The sequence below is a fragment of the Mixophyes fleayi genome, chromosome 2 (assembly GCF_038048845.1).
Source record: "Mixophyes fleayi isolate aMixFle1 chromosome 2, aMixFle1.hap1, whole genome shotgun sequence".
Lineage (NCBI taxonomy): Eukaryota > Metazoa > Chordata > Amphibia > Anura > Limnodynastidae > Mixophyes > Mixophyes fleayi.
In genome coordinates, this window is record NC_134403.1 from 133453415 (window position 1) to 133466148 (window position 12734).

Sequence of the window (12734 nt, forward strand, 5' to 3'; positions counted from 1 at the left end):
AACCAGGGAGATGGAAAGAAATAGCAGAAAAACTTGTATGAATGTACCAGCATTGAAATGAATGGGACCATTCATTTCAGTGCTGTTTCCACAGTAACCCATTTGAAATGAATGGGAGCACTGAAATGAACATGAAATGCTTTGGCTTTGGAGTTCTCTATTACTAGCCAAATGAAATAAAACTCTGATACTTGGGTATCATAATGGTTCGATGTATTAAAAATGATCCTGCATATGTGTTTCCATGTTCCCAGAGTTTCCCAGAAGTGTTAATGGATTTCCCACATCAATAGCGATTTGGAAACCTTTAAGTGGTTAATTAATTTGTTATCACTTCAATAATGCTTAATATTGAAAGTTTGCTAATTTTTCCTTAATGTGAATGCAATAGGAGCTTTCAATATCCAGCATAGTGTTATGGGCAGCACGGTGGCTTAATGGTTAGCACTTCTGCCTCACAGCACTGAGGTCATGAGTTCAATTCTCGACCATGGCCTTATCTGTGTGGAGTTTGTATGTTCTGTCTCGTGTTTGCGTGGGTTTCCTCCAGGTGCTCCAGTTTCTTCCCACACTCCAAAAACATATTCATAGGTTAATTGGCTGCTATTAAATTGTCCTTAGTCTCTCTCGGTCTTTGTGTGTGTATGTTAGGGGATTTACATTGTAAACTCCAATGGGGCAGGGACTGATTTGAATGAGTTCTCTGTACAGCGCTGTGGAATTAGTGGCGCTATATAAATAAATAGATGATGATGAAAGTGTTAACAAATTTATTAACCAAGCAATTAAATATTTTTGCAATTTGTGGTATATACAAGGAGCTCTTATTAGCCCCCATTATACTGTGAGGTGCTACGGAATGTTTGATGAACTACCATCAGGGTGCCTTACCATCTCCACCTGCAGCTTTGTGTGTCAGAGGTCTTTCCCTCCACCACCTGGAGCTGTTTGTAGCAGGCACAGTAATTAATCCTTTCCAGCCCCACACTACAACAAGTGGTGTCAGGAACTAGTTTCCTTATAGGGATGGTGGTGATCCACCAAGTCTCTGGTGCTTTGGGAAATGAGGGAAAAATGAAAGAATGCACCTGAATGCAAGGTGGGGCTGAAACAGCTCCCCCATTGCTTGGGGACAGAGAAGTACATTATTCAAGCCAGTGGTCGAAGTGGAAATGTAGAAGTGGCGGTATGAAAAATGTAATGGTAATGTAAGTGAATGGAATTTTATATTTTTACAATAAGGGCAGTAAAGGAAGGGGCAGTGTGGCATTCCACCGTATACGCCCCCACTTTACCACTGATTCACGTACATCTGTTGATGGGGCTGGTGGAGAGTCCTATTATTCCTTCATCCATGTGGAAGAAGGGTTGGTTTCATCGTTAATATTTGGTTTTCCTGTGCAGCAGAGGAACCGGAGAAGAACCACCTGTGATACTGTAAGAGTGGCGAATATATTCAGCCCTCTCTGGTAGCGCTTGTCCTTTGTAGTAGCCACAGCACATCACATGGGATGTTATATTTTTTTTAAATGTGCTGTTTTTTTGTTTCTTTTGTGCAGCAGGATGAGCAGAGTATGTCACATCTTTTTAATATCAGAAAAAAATATTCTTATACAGTGATAGAAAATGAATCAGTGTGATTGCATTATTTTCCCTTGCTGCAATTTTTTGCTTGAGTCAGTAGTCCGCTGTATTTTTTATTGGCAAATCAGAGCCAGCTGTTTTATTCTTGAATACTAATTTAAAGAAAGAAAGAAACATTTGTGCCAATCTCTTCATAGATTATTAACATATCACCTTTTATGTTTTAGCTATCCTCCCCTCGCAATTGGGATTTTGGATATGTTTGGCTTTGAGGACTTTCAAAGAAATTCATTTGAACAGGTCAGTTTATTTTAAGATTTTTGTAGTATAGAGAAAATAAGAATAATATGTATAGTGTGTGTATGTATATATATATATATATATATATATATATATATACACATATACAGTCAAGTCCATAAATATTGGGACATCAACACAATTCTCATATTTTGGGCTGTATACACCACCACAATGGATTTGAAATGAAACCAACAAGATGCTTTAACTGCAGACTTTCTGCTTTAATTTGAGGGTATTTACATCCAAATCAGGTGAACGGTGTAGGAATTACAACGGTTTCTATATGTGCCTCCCACGTTTTAAGGGACCAAAAGTAATGGGACAAACTAAACAATCCTACATCAAACTTTCACCTTTTTATACTTTGTTGCAAAACCTTTGCAGTCAATTACAGCCTGAAGTCTGGAACACATAGACATCACCAGACGCTGGGTTTCATCCCTGGCGATGCTTTGCCAAGCCTCTACTGCAAATGTATTCAGTTCCTGCTTGTTCTTGGGGCATTTTCCCTTCAGTTTTGTCTTCATCAAGTGAAATGCATGCTCAATCGGATGCAGGTCAGGTGATTGACTTGGCCATTGCATAACATTCCACTTGTTAGCCTTACAAAACTCTTTGGTTGCTTTTGCATTATGCTTCAGGTCATTGTCCATCTGCACTGTGAAGCGCCGTCCAATGAGTTCTGAAGCATTTGACTGAATATGAGCAGATAATATTGCCCGAAACACTTCAGAATTCATTCTGCTGCTTTTGTCAGCAGTTACATCATCAATAAATACAAGGGAACCAGTTCCATTGGCAGCCATACATGCCCACGCCATGACACTACCACCACCATGCTTCACTGATGAGGTAGTATGTTTTGGATCATGAGCAGTTACTTTCCTTACTCTTCTCTTCCCATCACTCTGGTATAAGTTGATCTTTGTCTCATCTGTCCATAGGATGTTGTTCCAGAACTGTAATGGCTTTTTTAGATGTTGTTTGCCAAACTCTAATCTGGTCTTCCTGTTTTTGTGGCTCACAAATGGTTTACATCTTTTGGTGAACCCTCTATATTCACTCTTGTGAAGTCTTCTCTTGATTGTTGACTTTGACACATATACACCTACCTCCTGGAGAATGTTCTTGATTTGGCCAACTGTTGTGAAGAGGTTTTTCTTCACCAGGGAAAAAATTCTTCTGTCATCCACAACAGTTGTTTTCCGTGGTCTTCCGGGTCTTTTGCTGTTGCTGAGCTCTCCGGTGCGTTCTTTCTTTTTAAGAATATTCCAAACAGTTGATTTGGCCACACCTAATGTTTTTGCTATCTCTCTGATGGGTTTGTTTTGATTTTTCAGCCTAATGATGGCTTGCTTAACTGATAGTGACAGCTCTTTGGATCTCATATTGAGAGTCGACAGCAACAGATTCCAAATGCAAATGCCACACCTAGAATCAACTCCAGACCTTTTACTTGCTTAATTGATGATGAAATAACAAGGGAATATTCCACACATGTCCATGAAATTGCATTTGAGTCGATTGTCCTATTACTTTTGGTCCCTTAAAAAGTGGGAGGCACATATAGAAACCGTTGCAATTCCTACACGGTTCACCTGATTTGAATGTAAATACCCTCAAATTAAAGCTGAAAGTCTGCAGTTAAAATACATCTTGTTAGTTTAATTTCAAATCCATTGTGGTGGTGTATAGAGCTCAAAATATGAGAATTGTGTCAATGTCCCAATATTTATGGACTTGACTATATATATTTATATATATATATATATATATATATATATATATATATATATATGTGTGTGTTAATTTGCTGGTGCAAGTTCTAAGTAAAAATAATGTTGAAGGTCATGCTGCTTGTGCTCTCTTTGAGAATGAGTAAAAGGTGGTTGGCAAAGATTTAAAATCACACTAAATATCTATGTATCCTATTTTACCTATAGTATTTGTCTAAAGAAAAAAATAAGAGTATATTATAATATTCTTGTTGCAAGACTTTACCTAGCTTTTATAAAGGAGTTGCAGAGTGTGACTTTCTTTGGCTTTGACTTATCTCTTTTCAAATCCCCCTAACAAGGCTAGTTTTAGACAAAACGGAGTCCAGAGAAAACTGATGATTTGGTATCATCTACATATACATGTTCCTGATTCCCTTTTTACCTAAGTAGTGTTGAGCTTGCTATTGGTTCTTTGTAATACTTACCCATTGCTAACCTTTGCTTGTTTAAGGCCACTTTTTGCCCTGTAGTTTGGTAACTCATTAGCCTGCATGAGCAACCCATTGCCTTTAATTTAATAACTTACTTGTGACTGTCCCAGAGTCTACAGCTAAGTCATGATGGTGGCAATCCCCTTCAAGGTGTTTCTAAGATGTAAAGGGGGCTACTATATGTGAGAGAATGAGTATGTCTCTCCTTCCCAACATCCGGGAAAAAAAAAATTTTGTGGACAGTCCTGACTGAGGCCAGAGAAGGTTGAGAAATTACATCCAAGAGTTTTATGAATGACTGCAATATAAAAAGGAGAACATTATCTACATAAACATATCTGTTGTAGTATCTGCCACCATCTGCAACACATTCAAAGAGGAATTATATAGCTATTGCAAAGTAAAATGCCACTGAAAGTATACATTTCATAAAGATTGGTATATACAAACACACATACCTGCACATTAAAAAGAGAGTTATGACTGCATGAGGGAAACCTGAAAAGGTGGGATGCACAAACCCAATACAATTGCAATTTGGTTACATTTCAGTAAGATCTTGCTTCTATTGCTTTAAATTTGTTATATATATTTATTATCCTGATAATTAATGCAGAGCAAATAATATCATCAAGACATCCCACCAGAATGTAATGACACTAATGGCCTCTTTTCAATCTGTGACTCCAGACGAGGTCGTGTTATGTCAATTCTAGTAACTTGATAGGAATTCAGTGATTGCCTCAAAAAATGATATACTGAGCTGCCAAGATTCCCAAATTCTGGTGGCCCAGAGGTAGCATGGTTTGTGAAAAAAGGCGCCTGTGGTTTGGGTGAATGTGGGCGTGGTTTGGGAAGGGCTGGCAGGCTTAAATTGTCCTGATATTGTAGTCGGCAATGTTGGCGTAAGGCCAAAATTGGGTGTACACCTTAATGTCAATGTCAGTAAATTTATGTTCAGCTCATATTGGTCAACTCGCATTTGATTTTGGTCCATGTCCCATATGTCCTTTTATCTGTACTAAATGCCAAGAGACATATGGACATGTTTGGGAGCAGGTGCAAATTTATACACATGATGGACCATGAAGAGGAATAAAGAGAAATAACAATATTTTCTGTTGTTATTTATGTACTATATTTTCCCTTAGTCAGAGTACAGAAAAGGCGTTTTTGTGCACTGGAGAACAGATGCAGAACACATGCACCTGAGAAATCTTTATTATTTGCGGGTGGTCGGTAGCAGGTGCAAATATGGGATAATGAAGGTTCCCAGTTCTAGCAAACTGCTTGATGTGATTGGCCACTTGCTAGTGCTCTGCTTACACTGATTAGTGATTTCTGTTATGCTTTGTGTGCGTATTTAAGGAAAACTTTTCTTTTCTTACATAAAACAGGGACTTGTTTCTGCTGTATTAGAGAGGTTTTAGCAGTTTCATTATAGCCTAAAAGTTAATGCTTTTACTACAAATAAAAAAAAATGGCTAATGTAGAATGGGACACTGTACGATAGTTGGTCGCAATTATGGCTTTTTTAATGAATGCATATTGCACCTGCGATTTATTGAGCAATTGCGGCCAATTTTGCGTCAGCCCCAAAGTAAATAGGATTACATATGGTTTAAAAACGTGTTGTGCTTTTTTTTTTGTATTTGTTGCTTTAATATTTATGTAAAATACTATTTGAATTTACAGCTATGCATTAATCTGACCAACGAAAAAATCCACCAGTATATCAATGAAGTGCTATTTCTACAAGAACAAGCTGAATGTGCACAGGAGGGAGTTTCCATGGAAACCATGTATTGTCCTGGAAACCATACAACAGTGCTAGATTTTTTCTTCCAGGTATTCCTCATTTCTTTTAATACAATTCTAAATATTATGTAGACTCTCAATTCACCAGCATGTATATGTGTGCATTATATTTATTTTAAATGCAATATATTGTATAATAGTACAGCGGAACAAAATTTTAAATGAAAATATTCGTAATTTCTATATTGATAGCAGCTAATAATGTGAAACATAATGGCATATATGTAAATAAAGTATGTCCTATTTTAAGTTTTCTGCTGGAATCCTAAACTGTGTGAAAATAAATACAATTATTACATAATTACTTTTTTCATTAAACCACATACCTGCTAATGTAATATTAATAATGAATAATATTATTTTAATTTTATGTTAGTGAATTCAATTATAAAGGGGAACAAACATGAAACTGAAATACTGTGGGCAATGTTGCATTAACCCGTTTGCTAATTCATCTTTAATAAAAAAAAATAATGCCAGGAGTAGTTGTGTAAAGCCCCCCTAATTCTAGCCTACATCTCATGTAAGCCCAGTAAGGTCAGGTACTCATACAAAAGAAGGTTTAACTCAAACTGCTCGAGGTTTTCTTAAGCAAATAAAGTTTTATAACACCTCCCCCAAAACCAATTTTACTTGCTTATAAATGAATGTGTTATCATTCGGTGGTAATCGTTTTTACGATTACCACCATTCCGACACCTGTCATGCCTCCAAAAAAAACCAGAAAGAATTGAAAATCGACTTGAAAATAATTATCTAAAAATCTTCAAGTCGATTTTCTATTCTTTCAGGGTTTTTTTGGAGGCATGACAGGCATCTGAATTACCAGCATAGTTTTATCGTACCCCACCCTTATCATTAGGGTCTGCAAGTCTTACTTTCTCCACATTTGAATCATCATTCAGACATGGATGGCTGAAGATAAGAAGGGGGTTGGAGAGAGGGAAAACACAGACAGGGAACACTCGCATATTATAATCAGAAGTATACACAAAGCACACATCTACAAAAACTGCAAGATTAAAAAAACTACATAATCATTGTTATCTTTTATAAATACATTTTCAGCATGTTGTACAAGTGGGGTAGTAAAAATAAACATACATTGATAACAATCCAGGAAAATATTTTGAGCCAAAGGTGAGAGAACCCTGCATCCTGGATCTTACTGTTTGAGGGAACAAGTTAAATAAAAAGCCTGTGTTTTAGCTATAAACTAGTCACCCAGAAGACTTTTTAAACATTTAAGTAAGGTGCTTTTGGCAGCAGATGCATATACAATATCAAGGGTATAGTACAAATAAATATAATTAAGTATTATATGGTGTGATATCAAGTTAGATTACCAGTGGACTTGATAACGTTGTAGCTATGAAATGTGGTAAGCTTCCTTGTAGGGATGTTGTAAGCTTTCCATGGTCAGAATATACTAAGAAAATACTCTGATAGAACATGGAAGAGAATTCAGGAATAAAGGTCCAGTATGGGAAAAATGTGGCTCCCTGGAATGGTAGGTGTAAATAAAGGTTGTTTAAAGAAGTCCTTGGCAGTTTGTATAGCACACATAGAGAGATGTATTGGGAAAAGAAAGATCAATAAAGTGTAGCAGTTTTAAGAGCTTTGAAGGCAATCCAGATGTTTTCATTTACATATGGAGGTTATAGACTTATAATGCTATGACTGTCACAGGGTGCATACTCATGGGTGCTTGTAGAACTGATGATGGAGTGTTGTTCTGCTCTCAGAATACTCTGGACAGACCACGGCCATAGCCTTATGCAGTTTTGGTCCCTCAGGCTTTTTAAATCAGTATTATGAGTACTTATACTGTGGTCCTCATAGTGATCAACAGGGTACTTTGAAGCCATCTTACACTGTGCTCATCAGAAGTGTACTACGACTGCCAGTCACTAAGGGAATCAACATTATTAATACAATTAGTTATCATGCACAGCATTCACTATGATTCCTAATGATAAAGCCTACTATGGGCCAAACAGGATGCAGACTCAGTGAGACTCATACTTCAAGGGATTGCAACCATTGCTGTTTGGGGCCCAGATCTAGCTGCAACTGCACACCTGAGACTATTGTTATGCCTGTGAAGAAGTCACAATATAGTGTACCTTATAACCTGGCATGGCAGATAGGCTTGGGAGAATCTGAACAGCCAAATATTAATGACATTTATATAATTGAAGAAAGGTTGGAAGATAAAGGAATTATAGAAAACAGCAAAATAAAAAAGACAATAAAGGAATATGGGGTAAAAGATTATGTTTATTTTTGTTCAACCGCATTGTTTAACTGTAATATTACATAGCATTGAAATCAGATCATGTTGTAATTGTCTCTCACAGGTAAACAGGTAGAGACACTTTGGTATTTGGTTATGATGAATGAATGAATTACTTAATTAATGAATTTGTTGTGTGAAAATGTTTGTTAGAAATAAGTTATTTGTTATTGTTGATTAATTTGCCATGGTGCTTGTATAGAGATATGTTTTGACCAATCTCTAAAATGTAGAATGGAGCACACATTGGTTTGACCAATAAAAGACCACTAGCATTTATCTCTAAGGTACAATTATAGTTTGCAGACATGGTTATGGTGAAAACAGATGGCAAAGCTCCATTTTTCTCTGTCCATTTTATTGCTTTTCACATTGACAATCAGTTTTCTATAGAGAAATATCCATCTAAGCAAGGCTGTAAATCACATGCCAACATATAACAAGGGTTTCTCAGAGTGCTGCAACCAGTCTCACTATATTGATATAGTATAGTATACTTATACTGTAATATATAGTTATCATGTATATGTTTCAGGACACTATATATTTATATGTATTCAATTCTGTAAATTATATCTCTTTAAACATTGAGCTTTAATGTCATCACTAATAATTGGTGAGTTCTGATGTCATCACTTTAGTAAGAAAATTTGTATTATAAGGAACAATGCACCCTCTACTGTAGATTATTAAGGGTATTAGAAGTCACCTCTGACATCTGTGACCTGTACAAAAAAAATGGTCTATGTATAACATGCTTTAGACTTGATATGTAAATTATAGATTTAATGATGTCAATAAAATCAAACAAAAATGTGCTTTTTTTCCCCAGAAACCGTTAGGCTTTCTGTCTGTTCTAGATGAGGAAAGCCAGTCCATTCTTTGTATGGAACAAAGCCTCTCCAAACGTCTTCAGTCACTTCTGGATGCATCAAATTCAAACACTGTGTATACATCAGCAAAAGATGGAAATGGCAATGTCACATCCAAGGAACAAGCTCTTGTCTTCACAATTATGCATTATGCAGGAAGGGTAAGCTGCATGTCTGGAGCAAACAGCCACACATCTAGTGCTGAATATAGTTCTGAACGACTTGTGCCCATGGTGATTCGTTCCAACTTTAGTTATGAATATTTAGAGTTATGGCTCATGCGATACCAATCTCAATTTCAACAGCAGAAACATTTAAGCCTCTGGAAAATGTATTAAAGGTTGTTACAATTCTGAAATATTCATTTAATGTCTTTATTAATTTACTGGCAGACTTAATTTAATCACTTCTTCCTTATAAGAGCATTTTGATAGCACAGCAGGTGGCTATGGGGGTAAATACCTAATTAACTACTTGGGTGACATTCAGCAGATCTGTGTTAGCCCAGCACACTATACACATGATTATATCCTGTGTTCTAAAAGGTGTCCAGGCTTGTCATGGTATGAAAGCACTTTGATCTGAGAAGGCAGATGAATGTATGTAGGCTACATACAGTATAACGATGCTGCTGTAACAGCATGTTTGGGGATCATTAGTGAAATGTGTGTCATGATTTTCCACATGAGCCAATACACAGTGACATTTACAGCCTAGCAGTTAATTCTTAGCAAAAATTACTTTAAAAAGCTGGTCCTTCCTTAAAGATGATGTCTACTGAATGACATATCTTCCTACTATGCAACCCCCTTCCTGCTTTATACGATTATACTCCATTATATAGATAAAATTAAGCCTCTCAAGGAGAGTCAACAAGGAACCATAAATCTAATCAGGGGGTGAGTAATAGTGTAAAATATACATTTCTTTTAAAGATTATTAAAGAGTAGCTTCGGTGCAGCGTTTCTAATCTTCATCCCTACTCCAGAGTGATGTACAGTAGAGAGGCTGCACCTAGTAGCTTATTTACCATGCAGGGTGTGCAGTGGACATGGTCCCATGAGTCAAGGGGACCCCGCACCAGCATCTCTTGTTTTTATGCTGTACAGAGAATATTTGTCACAACCCCATTGGAGCTTGCAGTCTAAATTCCATAATACACAAGTACACATACACTAGGGTCTGACTTATGGGTCCTGGCTCATTTTGCACCTAGAGTTACAGAGCCACAATCGTAACTTGTAGCGCTCCCGGAAGGGCCCAAATTAAAATAGCATTGGCGCTGCTCTATGACTTTACACCCTGCCTCCCGTTCTGCACCACACTCAGTAACCGTGGCTATTACCGTGACAGCCCCTCCCCTCCTCTGACTCTCTGCAGTGACTTGTGATGTGTCACCTGGGGGAGCAATCGATACTCTCGCACACACCCAGGCCTAGTAAATTCCGAAAATGTCCCTGGTGCCATTTCTAAAATAGCTTTTTAGAAATGTCAGGTTTCAGCAGAGCAATAGGACTGATAAGATGCTGAACAGTTTTGATTAAGAATAAATTTATATTTATACAAGTAAATTTAGCTCAGTAATACACAGGTTTTGGTATATATTGATGTGCAGAAGTGTGTTCACCTGCTCGTTCAGCAATGATAAAACTTAAAGCATTTGAAAAAAACCCTGAAAGTAATGCTTTAAATTTTTTCCACCATAGACATGTTCTCTTTAAAACTAAATTTCCAAGACCTGAAAGAGGTGTTGGATTGTGTTTCTCCCAAGTTTTACCATGGGGAAGAGATATATCTACAGTATGAACTTTGTTTAACTGCAAGTACAATTCCATATATACAAAGTAAATGATTTCAAATGTTTTCACTATCCAAATTATAAACCTAAAAGCACTGGGCCACAGTGGTTTGCATTGCATCTTGCAGCACTGAGTAATTTTTTTGATTCTGTGTTGAATTTGTATGTTTGCGTGGGATTCCTCTGGGTACACCAGGTCTCCCCCGATGGTCCATAGACAATTGGGGGTATATTTACTAAACTGCGGGTTTGAAAAAGTTGAGATGTTGCCTAAAGCAAACAATCAGATTCTAGCTGTTATTTTGTAGAATGTACTAAATAAATGCTAACTAGAATCTGATTGGTTGCTATAGGCAACATCTCCACTTTTTCAAACCCGCAATTTAGTAGATATACCCCTTGGTCTTGCCCCGGTATGTGTACTTGTGTTTCTGTAGTAGGGCAATTTGTAATTGTAATCTTTACTGTGAAAGCGACTGATGTACCTGAATAAAGTTCTCTATACAGCCCTGCAGCTTATGTTGGGGCTACTAAAATAAACTATAACAATAATAATACAATATCAACAGATTAGTTGTCACCTTTCTGTAACGTCTTCACAAACAAAATTGTATCCTGTTGACCTAGAACTGCGTAACAGTGTTCGATATATTGTGTTACCATGCATAAACTATCCGGTTCATCAGGATGCACGTTGTGTTCCTTAACTTCTGTCAACATCTGAGCATTATTAATATGGATAGGTATGTCTTGAGTTTTTTTGCAGTTTACAATTTAATTGTAGCTTTACTTTAACTTTCAAACAAATGATTGCCAACAAACATTTAGCTTGAGGAAGAGTTTTACTTTTCTAGAACTTCTGTGAGCGGTGTTAATTAATATTTCTCTGGCTCTTGTGACAATCACAAGGTACATTCCAGACGCTTGTTATTCAACCTTGTCTCTGTCTTTGCACAGTTGCTTAAGTTATTTTTAAATGTTTCTTGGAATGCATTTGAAGGATTGTTCAACAACATGAGTTGTAATTCTATGTGACATACTTTCATAGTTAAATCAATGACATGAGACTAACACCGGAGCTGATCGAATATGATATTACAGCAGCAGGGTGGTTTGGAAGTGCTACAGAGCAAAAATATTTCTTATAAGCCCCTCTGAGGAATTTAGTCAATAAATATAGTCATAGCTCAGGATGTATTGTTATTAGTGCAGCATTTACAGTACTTTATTAAGCACAATAAGTGATCCTATATTGAGTCGCATCTAGGGGTGAGACTCAGGACAGTCAAGCAGAACAATCCAGAACCTATCTGCAAGAATGCTAAATACAACAATCAAAATCAAGTTAACTTGCTACTAACCAAATTGATCTGATTTTGGTAACTATATACTACATACTTGCCCACGGGAAACTCCCGAATTCCGGGTAGGTCTCCCGAATTACCGGGAGATCAAGCAAGTCTCCCACATTCTGCCCATCGGGTGTCAAAATGACGAGATTCGTGGGGAATCGCGTCATTTTGCCCCCCCCGCAACAAAATGCTGATTTCATGGCGGGGCAAAATGACACAAATTATCACAGTGTGGCCCTCAAAAGTGACGTGATTGTAGCGCGTCGGAAGGTTCATTCATTGGAGTTGTTGCAGGTCTTTTTTTTCAAGAGGACGGTATTACAGCTGTATTGGGCATTACAGGTTCATTGTCCTCTTGTCGGGGATACAGATTTTGGCGTTGCCAGTATCGATTTAAGGTACCCAACCCGTCGGCTGCAATAATGCTGACCACAGTTATAAGCCAGACAAGGAGGAAATAGAGACTTACTATATAGCAGACCTGGCAGTAAATGTATCAAGC

At 37.2% G+C, this 12734-nt stretch overlaps 1 protein-coding gene across 1 annotated transcript in view; it reads left to right on the plus strand.

Moving 5' to 3' along the window:
• Positions 1–12734, plus strand: part of MYO16 (myosin XVI) — a 234011-nt gene that overhangs the window by 138140 nt on the left and 83137 nt on the right. Inside the window, exons 20-22 of the mRNA XM_075200000.1 lie at positions 1812–1884; positions 5792–5944; positions 9043–9243. Of these exons, the coding sequence (XP_075056101.1) occupies positions 1812–1884; positions 5792–5944; positions 9043–9243 (427 nt within the window). The remainder of the gene's footprint in view (positions 1–1811; positions 1885–5791; positions 5945–9042; positions 9244–12734) is intronic.